Here is a 17,087-nt window from a genome sequence, read left to right as displayed (position 1 = left end):
CATCATGGCGGATAACATCATCACCGCCGCCAAAAGCGGTCGCTTCAGCGAGATGACTGGGACCATGATCTTCCTCTTGATGTAAGACGACAGTCCACAGCGGCGTTGCTTCTATAGCCACATCTACTGATGACTTCAAATAGGTACATGTGCTTCTGCTCCTTCAACTTCGGCTACGATGTCGGCAATTTTGGCTCTGTCCAAGGAATGCAAGCTTTCGGTCGTCAATTCGGTACATGCGATGAAGAATCAGGGAAGTGTTCTCTTCAGCCATGGCTATCCTCTGTTATGACATCAGTTCCATTCATCGGAAAGGCCTTGGGTACTGTGATTTGCGGTGTCATTGCCGAACACTGGGGTAGAAAGATTGCTATCATGGGTCTTATCATTGCCTCTTTTGTGTATGTCTCCTCCTCGACCGCGCTACTCTCCTACTAAAAATTAGAAGCGGCGTTCTTCTTCAGACGACCGCAACAACAGCTGCTCAGTTCACCATCGGACGCTTCATCTCCTTCGCTATGACGGGCATGACCATCGTTGTCGTACCTATCTACCAAGCCGAGACAGCCCCAAAGGCCCTCCGAGGCCTGATTACCTCTTCACTGCAGCTCATGATTCTCCTCGGCTCTCTAGTAGCGTCTCTTGTTACCTGGGGCACTAGCTCAATGGAGACCAACGCTGCATGGCACATTCCAGTGGCCTTGCAATTCCTAGCACCAACTTTCCTTTTCGTTTTATGGTTTTGGGTCCCTGAAAGCCCTCGCTGGTTCGTGTGCCCCCGTATTGAACTGTATGCGCAGCACTAACGATAGTAGGCTCTTGTCTAAAGATCGTGCGGAGGAAGCTACTAAGTCCCTCCGCAGAATCCGGAAGGACAAGTCCGAAGAGGACATCGAATTCGAGATTCAAGCTATTCAGCATGCTCACTCAAATGATCACAAGGGTAAATGGTCTGAGCTCTTTGATGCTAAGAATAAGCGCCGTACTATGGTAGCCATACTCGCCATGTTTGGACAGCAAATCACTGGTCAGGCGTTTGCTTCACAATACTCCGTCATCTTCTACTTATCGCAGGGATTTGGCGCGAGAAGCTTTGTCTTTTCTGTCCTCAGCTCTGTCGCTGGTCTCGTTTGTCTGTTCATCACCTGGTTTACTGTCGACCTGGTTGGCAGAAGAGTTTTACTTCTAATTGGCGGCACTGGCATGGCTATTTTTCTACTTATTGTTGGCGCTGTCGGGACAATCAAGAACCCAACAGAGACGCAACAGAACACTCTTGTAAGTACTTCGGTCCGTCAAGTGGTCTATTTCACTAATGTTGCCTAGGTTGCATCGTTCATTCTTTTCTCTTCCGCCTACGCACTATCATGGGCGCCGGTATCGTATATCGTCCTTTCTGAAGCTGCATCAAGCCATATCAAAGAGAAGACGAACCTTCTCGCCTCTGTCATTTCCGTCATGACCACTTTCGCAACATCCTTCACGCTTCCGTACCTTCTCAGCAAGCCTTATGCGGCACTTGGCGCCAAGGTCGGCTTTATCTACGGAAGCTTTTGTGTAGCTATGGTCGTTCTTGCATATTTCTTTATTCCCGAGCTCAAGGGACGAAGCTTGGAAGAAATCGATCAGCTGTTTGCAAGTGGGGTATCCTTGAGAAAGCTTGGTTCCCTGGAGACACGGACTGCAGAGGAGGCTTTTGAAAGTGACTCGAAGGCACAGCCCATGGCTGAGGTGAAGGAGTTGGTGTAGTCGTCAAAGGCAACGTGTTAGGGATAACGCTTGGCCAAGCTATGAGTAGGAGCTATCAATGTCAAGTTTCTGGGTTTAACAACCAGACCATGTAGCAACATAATCACCAATTCAGTAGGGATATATTTTTATTATACTTATGATAAGTATCTTGAAGGAGACAGCTGAATCTGGTCTAAACTTGATACACAGCTATGCTAAACCTATGCTAAACCTGATCTAAAGCTGATAAGGCACCATTCATGACAGGATAAAAGCATACTCTTGCCATTCGTAAAGTCATTCCTCAATGGTTACCATTCATATAAAGAAGACGATTTTGCATTGTCATATGTTGCAACATCAAATTTCATAATGAAGACCTTCGTCACTGTCCTTCTCGCTCTTCCTGCTGTCTGACGCACTAGCAGACAAGGCTGGAAGGCATGTCAGGGCCTGTGCTTGCGTCAACGATGTTGGTGAGACACAAATGGGCGGCTATTACCCATATAGCGCTGGCAGCAATGTCAACGTCGATGGACAGGATTATGTAGATTATATTTGGCCAGAGCTCAACCGCCCTGTTTCCTTTCCTCTCCTTTCCTTTCCTTTCCTTCAGTCCCATCTGCATGAGAGGCTTGGTATGACAGCTCGCCCGTCCTATTAAAACAAGGGCTGACAATATCGCTCGTAGTGCTTCTTTGCTGCAACTTGGTCCCAGTATATGGACACCATTTTCACTGCGGAGTTCTGTCCTGGCTACTTCCCAGCCTACCCCAACCCAGTGTGCAAGTCTGCTACAGTTTTCTCGTTGATTGGAGATCTGTTATATGTGCTAGTGTCAACTGGGGATGTAGACTACCTTCAATATCATTTCAAATCTTTTATTGTTCATTCACTTAAATCCAAGGATCAAGGACCAGATCAGTTGTCAGCCTCTTCATCTGACGAATCCTGGCCATAGTACTGCAAAATACCCCTCGACGCCGTTTCTTCTCTGTCTGGTTGTAGACGTAGCTCTTCCATCATCTGCTCTCTATCGAAGATGATCTGCGTAAGCCCAACGAAACGATCTTTGGCTCTTCTCCTAGGGTTACTTGCTATCTTCTGGACCGTAACCAACGTATCACCATCGAAATCAGTATCAGGAAAGGTAGAAAAATCAACAGCCTCCAAATCTGCGTCTTCAGTTGGTGACCAATTCGGAATCACCTTGCCTCTTGGCTCGAAAACCACCCTTCCCTTATCCTCCTGTACAATATTGGACAGGAAGATAGCAACGAATTGTGGGGGCTTTGATCCTTTCTTCTTAAACACGACCACTGCAGCGTAAATGTCCGTATTGTCTCTTCTAAGAATCCCACTATCAGGCGCCTGGTGGCTGCTTCTATGGATACGGCGTGGCATTATCAGTGGCAACAAAGGAGGTGTTTCCGATGACCACGAGGTATCAGATTCATGGTCGTTGGGGAAGATGCCGTATAGACGATAGTCTGCTGTTGCTCGGGGAAAGCAGAGTAGGAACGGACTTCCTGCTTCACGCGGCTGCCACGACGGGACTGATAGGATGGTCGCATATGGCTTCTTGATCAGAATACCTCTCTGCATTGCCGCTGATACTGTGTCCACATAATCAGAAGGTTCTTCTGAAGTAACTGATCTATTCTCGTCTCTTTTGGAAAGGATCTGTTCTTCGTAGAACATTATGTTGTCCCTCCGAGCCATCTTCACAGGGAAAAACGTTTGAGGCCAGATCAATCGTAGATACCGCTGCGACTCACCAGCTCCCTTCCGAAGAAGTGGTATCCATATCCGCGATACGTGACGCGTTGTCGTAGTACTCATAGTCTCAATGTCCCAACAGTCAAGCACACCAAATACGAAATTAGGAACCAAAGTAGGCACAATCGGTAGAGTGATCTGCAATCCAGTGTTGGTCAGATGAAATGAGTAGGAATGATCTCCTGGCGTGTAATGCCTTTGCAACTGTGGTGAGCTACTAATAACCACGGACTGTGAGTTATCGAACTCCCAAGGAGAGCGAGGGAGGAAATCGACATATTGCAGTCGGGATGCAAAGAAGCTGTGATCTGTATACTTGTGTATGATCTCGCCAAGTAGTCTAGTGAAAGCTTCAAAACCTTCACCATATACGAGCGGCATGGAGATATCGAAGAGTCCAAGGAGGGAGTATGCCTGGTCCTCGATACGTGTTGTCGAGCGGTTTGATGCCCAAGCCATTCTCTGTGCAATACTATATCTCCCCAGTGGATGTGCTTTGGACAGCCTGCCCTTGAGTAGACATGACCAAGGAATGCCCGTAATTTCGGTGATGCAAGGTGCTAGCTCGGACTTTGTCGCTATCAAAGTCCAGTTACTTGAGAAGAAACTGACATTGGGCGGTGCGATAAGTTCCTGGAGAGTCCAGCCTCTTGTGAACCATCTCGCATTTCTGAACGCACTCTCTGGCTTCGTGCATTCGTCCAAAGTCACGGTTGCGACATCCTCCAAGTAGACATAACACACAGCAGATCGTCGATACCATCTAAACATGGAGTTAATTGCCTCAGATAGTTCCGCAGAGCTGCTCTTATCAATGCAGTTGGTGTCCACCCAGACGTGGGTCAGTTGGTCTTTGGCAGCTTGGGTACAAGCCCAGACGATTTTCTGGAACCCGGGCTTGAAGCGACGGTTTTTGCGATCGGCCCAGTCTTGCAATGAGACTTCGCCGTCGCCCCAGGTATGCGATAAGATAGCATATTCGGGAATGGAAACGTCAAAGAATTCCTCGACCTCGAGGGTCGTGGTATTGATAAGTCGCATGTTGCCTCTATGATAGATAAGATGTCAAAGGCGAAGAGGTGTCAGATTGTTTCGTCGTCAATCGATGAACTGGCCCGTTGCGCAGCCTTACGATCGACAAGACTCAGCCCTATTGTGGCACAGCGTTCTTTTGCAACTTATCTGATTGGGTGATGACAGCATAGCCGCTGGGCTTAGATTAAGCGTGAAACTTCATCAGATTACCCTAAGCTGATTGGGGAGGGTCTTTCGGTCAAGAAATATGCCGTTATTATTCTCATTAGCAGATACTTTGATAATAAGAGTTCCAGCCTGACGTTCGCGGACGGTCTTAGTGTGGTATTTCTTACGTATGTGAAGATATTGGAGTAAGTGTATACTTAGCCAACGTTAAGTGTTTTTGGGCTGTACCTGTGATATACAATAGTTGTGTGGTTATGAATGTTATATTTAAACATTTGCTGTAGATGATACAATGAGCAGTTAAACTTCTAATTAACACCACGGTCTGAATATCTGTAAATCGTGTTTGTTAGTCCTGTTGCCTCCTATATCCCCTTCAATACAAGTATCAGCCTTCATTTTACACGAAAACAGCTATATTTTACTTTAGCAGTAAATAACCAGGGGCGGAATAGCATACAGCAGCCGTTGGATTACATCGACCGTGTTAATGCCGAACCCTTAGGTAATTGTTCCAGAATATCTAAATCGGCCAGGGGAGGACTTGGCGGGGTGACTCCGTGGAGATGCCTCGACTGTTGTGGAGAAACATGGCCTCCCCGCGGAGATGCAAAAGTCTGTCCCTGACAATGTCACCCACGCCATGACACGACAGCTCGTTCTGATCAGATGTAAAACCATTCGATTTTGCCTCGTAGAATACTTCAGGAGCTGCTGATTTCTTTCGGGCCGTTCTCGATTTGAGGCGCTGGCTGAAGTCTACGCCAGATTTCCTTTACCTGTCACCGAGACATGTGCCATGCGGTATTGTCGGGCGAAGCAGTATAACGAAGGGTCACCGAACATTTCTGCTAGGTACAGAGTACAAGGCTCTGTAGTGAGTTCTGGGAATAATGAGAAATGCACTGTTGTGTTATCCGTAGCTAATGAGCCCGCCACTCCCGCCTCTAGAGCTCCCTGCCCCGTGCAGGACAAGACTTAGGAATCCCGATCAGGTTTAATCACTTGAAAAGAGGCTCATGGCAAAGACATGTGGTCAACAGTTCAAACCCATGTCTAATCAATTAGCGGTACTCTAGGTCTAAAGAATCATAACAATTTTCATATCCATCATTCCTCAAATGTCTTGCTTTGCGCGAACGCTGGCTGGTACTGAAACGGGCGCTGATTCAATCCTACTCTCCTCATCGGTGGCATTACCCTTATTTCTGGTCGCAAGGAAATGCATATGCATGTGAGAGTCCACATTAGGACCCTGGTACTCAACACCATCAACCTTGACAGGGTCCTCGTCAAACAAGTACATGTACCAATAGTATACGCCGACAAACATGCCGCCGCCAATGATGTTGCCGATTGTAGCTGGGATCATACCCTTCCAGATGTACAGCCCGACGGTAAGATCGGGTGTCTTGAGCCAGATGGCGAGTGACATGTAAAACATGTTGGCGACAACGTGCTCGAGGCCAAGGACGACGAAGGCGAAGATGGGCCACCACATGCCGATGACCTTGGAGGCGAGATCCTTGGCTTGGATACCGAGGAAGACGGCGAGGCATACGAGCCAGTTGCACCCAATGGCTTTGAGGAAGATTTGATGAAATTGAGGTGATATTTGTTTCTTGCTGGCGAAAGACATGACGACTTCTTTATAGGGTGATGCGTCAAAGACACCGCCGTCTGATAGAATGTTAGTTGCGGCCTTAGCATGAGTGGGCGCCATGACTTACATCCCATAATGATAGACATGACAAATAGCGATCCTGCAAGATTGCCGAAAAAGCAAAGGATCCAATGCAGCAGCATCTTCCGAATCGGGAGCCGACCTTGCAGAACAGCAGTCAAGGTAAACTGCAACCTCATCAGCCACAATACAACTCTATGCCATCAGGCTAGCTTACCATGGTAGTTGCAGTGAACAGGTCCGCGCCCGTAAGCACAACAAGCACTAAACCCAGAGGGAAAACACCAGCGCCAAAGAGCTTCACCAGACCTGGCGCATTCTCAGTGTACCAGGGAGCTGTCATGGCACAGAGCGAGACGCCACAGCCAAAGCCAAGGAGACATCCCGCGGAGACGGCGGAGAGGAAGATCTTATCGGGACGCATGTTGCCTCTCTTTACGCCAGAGCGGGAAACAAGCTCGATTGTTTCTTGGGGCGTGTAGGCCGCCAGGTTGGAGATGCTAACCACGAGTGGGTTGCTCATGATGTATTGATGTAAGGTGGAGTGGTAGTAAACAATTGGAGAATTGGCATGATAGTTTGATAGAAGATTGAGGTAGGTCGAGCCTTTTATTCAGACTTGATAAACACTATGCAAGCTTATCGTAGACTCAACTCCGTCTAGACCCTGCCAAGTCAGGAGAGTTATAGACTCTTATCAGGATGAGATCATAGAGTATCGGACTGATGGTGAGGTGGTTAATCGCTGTCTTCTACGAAGCTAAGCCCTAGCAGTGAAAAAGACTCACTGCTAGGCCCAGCGATCTCGGTCAGTCTCTCCCTCATCAGAGCATGTTGGCTGTAGGAAATCCTGCTGTTTCAGGGCTTTTGACTTCTAGGCAGTGGGTGCTAAGACCATACTGGTATAGCGTTGGCTATCCGATCCTATCACACTGTATTTTTACAAGATGTCATCCACTTCCTTAGCTCTCTGCTGGGTGGCCTGACTTGCAGAATAGTTTGGACCCCTGTGATGTACCGAAATTACCCACCGTTGCGCTGGAATGGTGGGCAGAGCCGCAGGAGCCCTCACTGCTCTACTTAGAACTTAATTTTTAGGCACCGTCCCGGCGGGCTCCGGTCGTTTCTCACCGAAGAGAAAAGGGCGGAAGGGATGGAACGATTTGGATTCACCTTGGGCTGACCGACCCTCACCGCCTAGGGTCAGTTGAGCAGAACCAATTACAGTATTTCAATTACCGAATCTCGCGGCAGTAATTCATGTCCCAGGCAGACCTTGGTCTCTGCGCGCTAATCCTGGTAGCTAGACCAGGATCTACCTGCACCTAAAATGGCATTGCTAGAACGTCCCTACAATTGATCGTGGCAAGTCAACTAGTCGGCCATCTCACGCCGCGGATGCCTACAAAATGTTGAAATGGCACCGTCGCGGCCGCATTCAATGTTGAGGTTTTGATGCCTGCGGCCAATGTCGCGTCGGTGAAGATGGCTTTGCGGGCCGCGGACGCCGCAAGTCAGATCATGTTTTCGAGATCGGAATGAAAGATGGGATTCAGCGGCCGTTCGAAACTGCGGGTTATGTATCTCCGGGAATGGTGGAGGGACATGTAACGCTGTTATCTATAATCGTCTCTATAGCTTTGTGGTAGCTGAGAAAAAGAATTATTATATCGATGTGTAATGGCGCATTGGTATGTTTAGGGAGTGAATCCACCGCGCAGCCACGGCACCTTGTAGCATTTAGCAGAGAATATGGAGTCTAGTGGCACCCGGAAACCAACTTTAATAGCGTAAGTCCGCTTCTTATGTCCTTCAATTTATTTCTGTTTGCAAAGACGAGATAAGGGGACTAATAAAGATAAACTTCCTTTTTGTTCCACTTAATACATTTCCCGAGTAAGGTACCAGCACCTACTCGCTCATAAGATGACCTCTGATTTTCGCTTGCAAGCGGCTTCGGTTGCACCACCAACGCATAATGGACTTTCTCAGAATCAGGCATATACCCTTTCTGCTTTCCAAGCACAATACACAGGGTCCCTGCCTTCTTGAAATTCGGAGGTGAGTCAAAAACAAGCGTTGAGTCCGTATCTCCAACATCGTAGTCTCTCGCTAGGCCTACCAGGACACCGCTATCAGTTCTTTTGTCACCAGAGTCCCATTGGCTTTGAAGAGGCTCCCATTCAGTGCCGCCGAACTCAACCGGGATGTAATCGATGCGGCCACTATATGCCATCCACGACCACGAGGGAACCATGAGATCACTGGGACCGGATGCGAATGAGATGCGATCGAGGGATGTGACTGTTTTGGAACGACACCAGAGTAGACTCCGGCGAAAGAGACCACGACGACGACCTCCCGGCTGATCTTCGAAGAAAACACCAAATTGTCCTTGTATTTTCAGCGCCGAGACAATTCGTTCTTGAAGACCGTTGATGGCCCATGGTCGGTCAGATGGGCGCGTTAGAGCAAGCCCAGAGTATAGCTTGTAGAGATCTTGGTACCCAAGGATCTTGGCACCTTTGTCGGCTTCCATCATCAATCGGGGGAAGTTCGGGTCGCCCAAGAAGGTCGCTCGTTGGCTATAATGATGTTAGAAATGGGCAGCGGCTTCACAGAGAGTAACTTGCCTGTACATCTTGCACATAGACTCGCAATGGACACCATCGCCACATTCAAAGTAGGTCTGATATTCGGTAAAGTAAATCGTTCGGCGTGCAAGCGCATGCTCTTGCAAGACCCAACCTCGTCCGTTTAGAGACCCTTCCAAGACATGGGACTGGAAGTCATCGATGTCCTCGCGAAGATAGAATGCCTGCGAGCCTTCTCGGCGTAGTGTAATACTCAAGGCTTCCTTCCGCGGCCCTAGAAAGCCTGTCGAGTGACCAGGAGAGCGGCTTGCAGCAAGCACGCAATATGAGCCACTGTAAACCTGTTCCATTCGTTTTGCTTCCTGGCTAAAGTCCCCATCAGGACCCTGGACAATGCATATAGAATCTATCCATAGGTAGGGACAACCGAGGGCTCGTGTCACGATGACAGAGTCCCTAAAGGTCGCCGGGAGCTCGTCCATGCTGATACCGGCGCGATGGGCGTCGATATTTGATCTAAGAGTACGGAATTGAGTGCCTGTGCCCCACTGGTGAGACAGTGCTACCCAATCTCCCTCGTTCCGGTAGTTAGTTTCAATGAGATGGACTTTTTCGTCGCCATTCTTGCCAACAGCAATGACTCTAGTCGGCAGCCTCTTGCTTGTGCCTGTGCTGCTGAATCTGTTCGAGTCTCGGAGGCACATTCTATGCGAATCATCACATGTCAAAAGCCATTGCCGGATAATGTCCAGGTATGCGGTGCTGCCAGCTGAGGGCATAGTAGGTAGGCCGACTTGTATCTGACTGTCGATTCCAGTTTTCAGATCTAGTAGGCGAAGTATAAGTAACCTCGCTTGTGTTAAGTTAATGAGGAACTTTAAACTCACCAGCACTTCGAAACAAAGTCGCGACTGGTGTGTAACCATTCAAAAGGATAGTCGATCGCTCCCGGGAAAGATGGTAAAGAGTACTTGTGTTTCCAGCTTTCTGGGTAAGTTTCCATAACACGTTGCATAAATCACATGTGTCGGAACGAGAATTGTCTTTAAGATGCTCCATGGTGTAGGAAATGTTGAAGCTTGGTCTCCAAACATTGTTTGTGAATGTTTGACAAACTTCACATAGCTTTGCAGATTCAGGAATATCTGCATTAAGCAGGCCTTTGGACTTGAGCGACGACAGGATAGAGACTCCCATGCCATTGTCAACGATCTGCTTCCAATCCTCGTCTAGCTATTGAGATGCAATTTAGCATTTGCGGTTGTGAAACAAGGATGAGCGCTAACATTCTGTTGCGAGGTCAATTGAGCTGTTGTCATCGGGAGTTGTCGAACGTGAACTTACCGTCTAAGGGACACAAAGGACAGATTAGGAACAAGTTTTAGTTGTCACTATTGCTGATTCATGTGCTTACTCTCTATGCATTTCCATTAGCCTTAAGAGTTTAAGAAATGATGGTATTGAACTTGATCCTTACACCCTATGAGTACTTAGGATCGGTATTCGAATGAAAAGTTAGATCTGTCGTTAGCATGCAGGCCAGCAACGTACATACTAGATCATGTTAACTACGATATGGGATAGATATAGTGTGAAGAGTAAACCTACGTCCTATGGAAAGTCGTTCTTATCAGTCTTCCAAGATTTTGACACTCATCTGGAAGTTAATAAACTTACTTGCTAGATAGCAAAGAGATTAATAAACACTACATGGAGATTCGAGGGCACATGGAAATACATACTCTTTCTGTCAATGCTGATCTCTGAGTCTGTGTCACAGACAAACCTCGGCTCAGGTCGCTGGGAGATTGTGCCGTTGATGTCTCATCCCTACGCCCTATACTCCGAGTAGTATCGCCTAGAGGGGGGCTGGGTGTACCTAAAAGCCAATAATGAGCGTCGTTCCCCGTGCTATCCTCGTCCATTATTATGCTCATTTGGTTGTAAAGATCAGCGGAACGCACGCGTCGCTTCCGATCTGTTGCAAGTGGTTTAGGGACGAAATCCTCTTGTGTATTGGGAAGGCTTTGAGGATCCACTGTCTCTGTGTCTTCTACCTTGATGCCAGGGATGCATACTGGTGCCTGAGGACTTTCTGAAACTGCGGGAAGTTGAGCTTGTTGCCTTATAGTCAAGGGACCACTTGGCCGAGGCTGTTTGGAAAGCTCGATCGCTGATCCGAATCCATCTGGTAGGTCTACCACCAGTAAGCGATCCCTAATGAGTTCAAGTAGGTTGCCCAAAGCAGAACTTTTCAGGATCAATATTACTTGCTCTGATATTTTGTTCCTTCGGCGAGCTTGCACTCGATTGAGAAATATCTGAGAGTCTTCGAGAAAGACGCTGTGTAAAAAATCGCTTTGTTACGGTCCATGGCTTCATGATGGCGGTTTGTCGCAAGTAGAACGGATACGGGATGGGAAAAGAAGAGGGGAATCTAGCAGGTTCGTAGGGGGAGCAAGGGATCATATGTAGGCTCTGGTGGCGCGTGCTTAAGGAAGGGCTGACTGAGACTGACGCAAGGCGTATTCTTGCAGATACTGATGGTGGGACGAGTGGGTGTACGGGGGTGCACAAAGCCGCGCCAATGAAATTCCAAAGAGACAGAGCCTGAATGCCAAGTCAACGGAGCAGGTCATTGTCCAGAAGATGGCTGCCAGCCACTGGAATATTGGCGCTTGGCCAACGGAGCCTGATTTGAAAGAGTACTTGAACTGGCTGGCCCACAAGATTTGTTATTGTAAATTAGCATATTGGTCCTAGACACTGCACTGCTTTCTCTCATGCAACAAAGACGTGGTTGTTTCACACTCGCAAATATGGATCCGAGCATGCAACTGAATCATGAAAAGGCCCCGGCACGCACGAGTAACATGACAACACAGAGCTGGCCCCAAATGCACTCCCGCCATCCATTGGCCGGAGGCTTCCGTTCTATCCACTCAGGCGCTGGCGGAATTCGAGAAGGTCTCACCGATACTGAGGCGAGGGGACCTGATGGTAACCATAAGTCTAACAAAGTATACTTGCAGCGTATAAGAACAGAGCCCTCTGTCACCAAATTCGCCCCATCCAACATACAAGCCAGTGAGCTTACGGGGTCCCAATCTGGCGTAAGGTCCCTCACTCTCCGGCATAGCTGACTCGCTGACATATATACAGAAACAAATCAGTAGCACAAACATAAGACTTCTAAGATCTGACCATATATGTAATGCATTGCGGAGAGAGCCCACTTTAGGAGACCATATTATCAAGGCCACGGTACAAAGTGCCCACTCAGACTACCGCAGTAAGAAGTTCCTCCTAAGGAACGAGGTTCAAAGGCTTTTAATGACAGATGCTGTAGAGAAGGAGCTTACACAATGCAATCGATGGCAGAGATATCTAATTATTAGACTTCTGCATCTACATAAGCCAAACTTTTAAGAAAAAGCATAAATCATCTGCGGAAAGTCAGATAGAGAACTTGGAGCAAACCCTGTTTATAAAAAATACCAGAAGATATTTACTATCCTAGTCCTGCTCAAGAGAGCTTCATTAATCGTCTCATTTCTGCACAAAGTCTGCGACGATGATCTGCCTCTCAGATTGGATGACAAGGTAAAAGCAAAGGTCCTTACTGTTATAACAAAGAATAGGGAGAGGGTCTCTCTGTATAGATTTAAACAAAAGTAAAGCTTCTATGATAAGTTTATCGAGAAGCAGTGGTTAGTACTTTCTCCATATTTTCGGTTATGCTCGCGAACAAAAGACACCACGCAAGAGCTATCTAAGTATCACATACCACTATTTACTTCTTGGTCTCTAGCAGCAGAAGGAGGATTTAGTTGGGTGTTTAAGGTCGGGATTCATGGTGACCACCACGATTTCAAAGTTAGTCTACAACAGGCAACACTCACATGTCTGATCCTCTGGTTTGGCTAACATCCTCTCTTGTCTTGCAACTAGACTTCAAACGATATACGACAAACCTTTGCTGTTAAGAAAATAAAGCGTGACAAGCCCCCTCACAAAGCCCGTATTGATCCAAATCACGAGGCAATTGTTTTGAAAGACATCAAGGACAGGCATCCCAATCTCGTATCTCTGCTTGTAGCATACAAACATCATGGCGATTACCATTTCGTTTTTCCATGGGCAGAGGCCGACCTCAAGGGATACTGGGAGACGATCAACCCGAAACCTTCGGGAGCAGACCGAAATGCGACGCTGAAATGGCTGGTAACTCAGTGCAAAGGTCTTGCCGATGGCTTATCAAGTATTCATTGCTATTCCACCACTTCTTCCAATCTCCATGGTCGTTCCACGTTCCATCCAGATAACTTTTCTGATAACGCGAATCATGTGCTTTTCGGTCGGCACGGCGATATCAAACCAGAAAACATCCTCTGGTATCCAGAAATACCATCGACACCTGGGACTGTAGGGGGGATACTGAAGATAACAGATTTCGGCTTCTCAGAGTTCAGTTCGAAACCAAAGGTTGACCGGGAGGGACGAGGATTCATCGTCAACTCACCCTCCTACCGTGCTCCGGAGATCAACATTACTACTGGTGACGGCCTTATCGGCCCTTCCTACGATGTCTGGGCTCTTGGGTGCATATATCTTGAGTTCCTTGCTTGGTGGCTCGGTGGTAGGGATTATGTTCAAAGTTTTGCGAATCGCAGACTGGACTTCGACATAGCCCATTGGAAAGGGAGGACAACAAATTACAGAACTGATGGATTCTTTCTTATTATCAATTTCCAAGTACCCGATGAGGAACGAGTTGAAGTTCGGAAAAGTGTCAACGAGGTCAGTCGCAATAATATTGGAATTATGCATTTATCTGTGGATCTCGTCGTCTAACATCATCCTATCCACAGTTCATGGATGAAGCCTGTAACCACCGGGATTCCAATGACCTCATCCGCGCCTTTGTAAAACTCATCAGAACAGAGATGTTGGTTGTCGAGTCGCAACTGGAGAAGAGAAGTACTTCTGAGAGTATTGCAAGTAGTTTGGGTACCATGCTTACTTCACATTGGCGTGGAACAGGCTCTCCATTGATGAAATGAGTGGCCATGTTAATGGACTGATTATAAGAATCAATGAAGAGCCAGAAGAGATTGATTTAAAACATAGAAATGCATAAACTTGGATTTTTCCACGACATCTTTGTTTTCTAGATCACAGCAATAGTCCTGGAGCTCTAGTAGTTTCGGAGCGCCTAGGTTAAAGGGTATTTACGGCCCTCAGAAGCTTCACGGCATGGAGGATTACCAACGAGGCGTATCTTCTGGAACGTAATGAAATACTATAGTATATCTGTCTCGTGCTTCTGAAGCTTAGCTATGCATCCTGCTATAACGTCTAAATTCTGAGTTACATTTAGTATTGTGGTTGTGATCTGTCGCTCCGAGCTTGTGATCCACTCGCAAAACTCTGCTCCTACCTCCTGAAGTCGGAACCCTTAAATTGCCACGATGTGCTGTCTTGAACTTTGCCGCTGGAACAAGAGGGCTGGCCAGTGGCAATTTTCGCGTGGTTGAACTTCTCATGGCGATGTTGGATCCCTTTCTGTACCAACCATACAGTTCAAGGCGCATGATCTTGTCCAAAGACCTGAGTTAAACAACAGTTCGCCCGAAACCCTATTAGCCATCTTTTCTGGACACTTCTATCCAGCCACTCAGAGACAAAACTGTATCGCCGTTACAGTTCAAGTACACGGCCAGACATCACATTAACTCCAGGAAACTCTGATACACGCACATGCCCTAATTCAAAAGCATAAACAGGAAGCATTATATATTTGAGTTCTACCTCTTACTGTCCCCTCGTTGGATGACTTCATTCAGAGATTTCCCCAGTGCAACAATGGCTCGCTTAACCATCCGTGCAAGTTCGCGACGGCCAGTATGGCAAACAACTATATTAAACCCTCAACCGAAGGTCAAAATACGTTGGGACAGTCTCTACGCGGAGGCCCGACTAGAAATACTCGACTTTGTCGTCCACTCCACCATCCATGAGAAAGGCTCCATCGCACAATATGCCAGCGTATCCCGAGAATGGCAAGAGTGGTTCGAGATATTCACATTCAAGCGAGTAGAAATCTCACCATCCAATATCATGCCATTCACATCCGCGTTCATGAATCTCCGCCGCCGAAAGTACCTCCAATACATTGGCGTCAAACTCGATCTTCCGGTTCACAAACACAGTCGAGATCCGTTTCTTGATCGCGATGAATTCGCGAACGTACATCAGCAAATGCAAACTCTTTCACAGATGGATCCTCTGCTGTATTGCAATTATTCATGGCCGAGATTTCAAAGGGAGAATTCATGGCTGAAACATAAGGTGGAGGAAAACAACCGTGCTTTCACGATTGTTTTGCGAGGCCTGTTTATGGAGCTTTTCCAGTGGAGAAGAGGGGATTGTCATCACGAGGGCATTGAGCTGGAGATCATTGCTGATACCAAAAGCCATTGGCAGAAGACTGCGGAAGAGTACCGGGCACTCAATCCTCCCAGCGACACTGGCAGTGGGGACTTTCATAACAGTCTGTCAAGTGAGCTCCAGATCTTTCATGCCCCTCCGTACCACGGACATGAAATGCTGCACGATGGCGAGCTGGACTTTAGCTTTTGGCTAGAGCTAGACGTGCATTTCGGAGGGACGCTGGGTCCTGAGGTCCATGTCATCTCGGGCCTATCGATCCTTCGACGAAGTGTTCGTCACTTTGACCCGGAATTTATTGCTCACATTGTAAGCCTACTTCCGCGACAGAGGGAACTTCGATGGGAGGTTAGACCACATGCGCATTGGCGAACTGAGCATAAGTTCCATAGTCAGCTGCAAAAACTGCTAAAGACCTTGAATCCGGCTATGGCCAAGGTCAGGATCCAACAGCAACCCACGTCGAAACCGCTCAACAGCCCAAGGCCCTCTGTGGACCGTCCAAGTCTTGGTGATCGTCTGATCCTATCATGTCCATTTCTTACCAACATGTACTTAGACATTAAAGTTGACATAACGAAATTTTTCCGCATGCGTTATCATTTGCAGAATGTTCAGATTATGTGCGTCCGGACTCATCAGGCATTACTTGACGAACTCCCCAACAACTCGAATGTGTTGTTTGGCCATATTGGCAGGGAAGTATCCAGGATGCCAAAGCTCAGCGCTCTATGTGTCTTTAACAAAACAGACACTGAAGCTTGCGCTGTTAACTTTGTTGTGGAGCGTGATAGCTTTCAAGTTATTGCCCACTGCAGTTGGCCATTTAATATCAGAGATGAGACCAAGGCCCGCTGGAGAAAGGCTGGGAGACATCAGCCAGGCAATTTGGTTTGGTTGGCAGCGCAGAGCTCGTACGACACTGTTAAACATGAGATCATGTTGCAACAGCAGTGGCATAGTAGTCTCTGCTGAGTATTCACAGCTTGTGCACTTTGTTCCACGTGCTGAATGGGTAATCGGCAAGTGCAATGGTTTGTAGGAAAGAACAAACACAGTATGAATAGAACTGCCTACTTGATGAGAATTCCATAAAATACACAATAATTCTTATGCACTATTAGCGTAGGTATATTATCCTTGGCCTCTTCACTCTTCATCCTCCTCTAACAAACTGTACCACTCAGGGATCTCTTTGACGAGTCCCCACATGTACTTTTCCAGCTTTGTCGCACACTTGGAATAGACAGTCGTTGCGTCATTATATTTCCGACAATTGCTGAAAATCAACTTGAGATCACGAACAAGATCCCTTGGCGCCGCATAGTAATCATGCTCCAGTCTTTCGAGCATCGTCGATAAGTCCATCGGGAATGTTATGACGTTGTAGTAGTCGGGCACATCGTCCTTGTTGACTGGCTGGAGAAAAGGCCATGCTTGTTTGTGGTTTTGAACTTGGTACAGAAGCCGTCGCATTTCGTTAAAATGAGGCCCGTGGCGTGGTTGTCTTGACAGTTCGTCCATGTCTGGGGACCAACCGGTTGCCCGGATATGAGGAATAGTGAGCGGGTCGATTGGAGTGATGATGCCACCGGCCCATTGCTGGGGAGGTTGGTGAATGATGTGGCTTTTACTCATAGGTCGGA

The 17,087-nt window shown here is 47.5% G+C and overlaps 8 protein-coding genes across 9 annotated transcripts in view; 4 read left to right on the top strand and 4 right to left on the bottom strand.

Annotated features, from left to right (window-relative positions):
• Positions 1-4: 4 nt before the first annotated feature.
• Positions 5-1,749, top strand: FVEG_08382 (hypothetical protein; the record flags this gene model as incomplete). The annotated part of the gene is made up of 5 exons (XM_018897273.1): positions 5-81; positions 144-401; positions 449-772; positions 816-1,278; positions 1,327-1,749. The coding sequence occupies 5 exons, from the start codon at positions 5-7 to the stop codon at positions 1,747-1,749; spliced, it is 1,545 nt and encodes a 514-aa protein (XP_018754881.1).
• Positions 1,750-2,012: 263 nt separating this feature from the next.
• On the bottom strand, positions 2,013-4,640 carry FVEG_08383 (hypothetical protein; the record flags this gene model as incomplete). 2 transcript variants are annotated; one of them, XM_018897275.1, is made up of 2 exons in its annotated part: positions 2,083-3,347; positions 3,510-4,551. In XM_018897275.1, the coding sequence occupies 2 exons, from the start codon at positions 4,549-4,551 to the stop codon at positions 2,653-2,655; spliced, it is 1,737 nt and encodes a 578-aa protein (XP_018754883.1). In that variant the 3' UTR covers positions 2,083-2,652. The 2 variants fall into 2 exon arrangements, with proteins under 2 accessions (XP_018754882.1, XP_018754883.1); XM_018897274.1 differs by having other exon boundaries at positions 2,013-4,640.
• A 278-nt stretch (positions 4,641-4,918) lies between these two features.
• FVEG_08384 (hypothetical protein) lies at positions 4,919-7,212 on the bottom strand. Its single transcript, XM_018897276.1, has 3 exons — positions 6,615-7,212; positions 6,444-6,564; positions 4,919-6,393 (listed from the first exon to the last, which is right to left on the bottom strand). The coding sequence occupies exons 1-3, from the start codon at positions 6,918-6,920 to the stop codon at positions 5,831-5,833; spliced, it is 990 nt and encodes a 329-aa protein (XP_018754884.1). The 5' UTR covers positions 6,921-7,212; the 3' UTR covers positions 4,919-5,830.
• Positions 7,213-8,191: 979 nt separating this feature from the next.
• On the bottom strand, positions 8,192-10,547 carry FVEG_08385 (hypothetical protein). The gene is made up of 5 exons (XM_018897277.1): positions 10,469-10,547; positions 10,336-10,408; positions 9,879-10,280; positions 9,031-9,817; positions 8,192-8,982 (listed from the first exon to the last, which is right to left on the bottom strand). The coding sequence occupies exons 3-5, from the start codon at positions 10,186-10,188 to the stop codon at positions 8,247-8,249; spliced, it is 1,833 nt and encodes a 610-aa protein (XP_018754885.1). The 5' UTR covers positions 10,189-10,280; positions 10,336-10,408; positions 10,469-10,547; the 3' UTR covers positions 8,192-8,246.
• A 1,263-nt stretch (positions 10,548-11,810) lies between these two features.
• FVEG_16306 (hypothetical protein) lies at positions 11,811-12,511 on the top strand (the record flags this gene model as incomplete). Its single annotated transcript, XM_018905557.1, has 2 exons — positions 11,811-12,104; positions 12,154-12,511. The coding sequence occupies 2 exons, from the start codon at positions 11,811-11,813 to the stop codon at positions 12,418-12,420; spliced, it is 561 nt and encodes a 186-aa protein (XP_018754886.1). The 3' UTR covers positions 12,421-12,511.
• A 382-nt stretch (positions 12,512-12,893) lies between these two features.
• FVEG_16307 (CMGC/CDKL protein kinase) lies at positions 12,894-13,845 on the top strand (the record flags this gene model as incomplete). Its single annotated transcript, XM_018905558.1, has 2 exons — positions 12,894-12,908; positions 12,943-13,845. 2 exons carry the CDS (start codon positions 12,894-12,896, stop codon positions 13,843-13,845), a joined length of 918 nt encoding a protein of 305 aa, XP_018754887.1.
• Positions 13,846-14,856: 1,011 nt separating this feature from the next.
• FVEG_16308 (hypothetical protein) lies at positions 14,857-16,416 on the top strand (the record flags this gene model as incomplete). Its single annotated transcript, XM_018905559.1, has 1 exon — positions 14,857-16,416. The coding sequence occupies one exon, from the start codon at positions 14,857-14,859 to the stop codon at positions 16,414-16,416; it is 1,560 nt and encodes a 519-aa protein (XP_018754888.1).
• Positions 16,417-16,590: 174 nt separating this feature from the next.
• The window catches only part of FVEG_16309 (histone acetyltransferase), a gene marked incomplete at both ends in the record, with an annotated part of 1,127 nt that continues 630 nt past the window's right edge, over positions 16,591-17,087 (bottom strand). The window contains one exon of the mRNA XM_018905560.1: positions 16,591-17,043. Coding sequence (XP_018754889.1) covers positions 16,591-17,043 — 453 coding nt within the window. The remainder of the gene's footprint in view (positions 17,044-17,087) is intronic.

This window comes from Fusarium verticillioides, chromosome 10 (genome assembly GCF_000149555.1).
Source record: "Fusarium verticillioides 7600 chromosome 10, whole genome shotgun sequence".
Lineage (NCBI taxonomy): Eukaryota > Fungi > Ascomycota > Sordariomycetes > Hypocreales > Nectriaceae > Fusarium > Fusarium verticillioides.
Note: the sequence above shows the minus strand (reverse complement) of the source record. Positions and strands in the feature narration are given on the sequence as shown.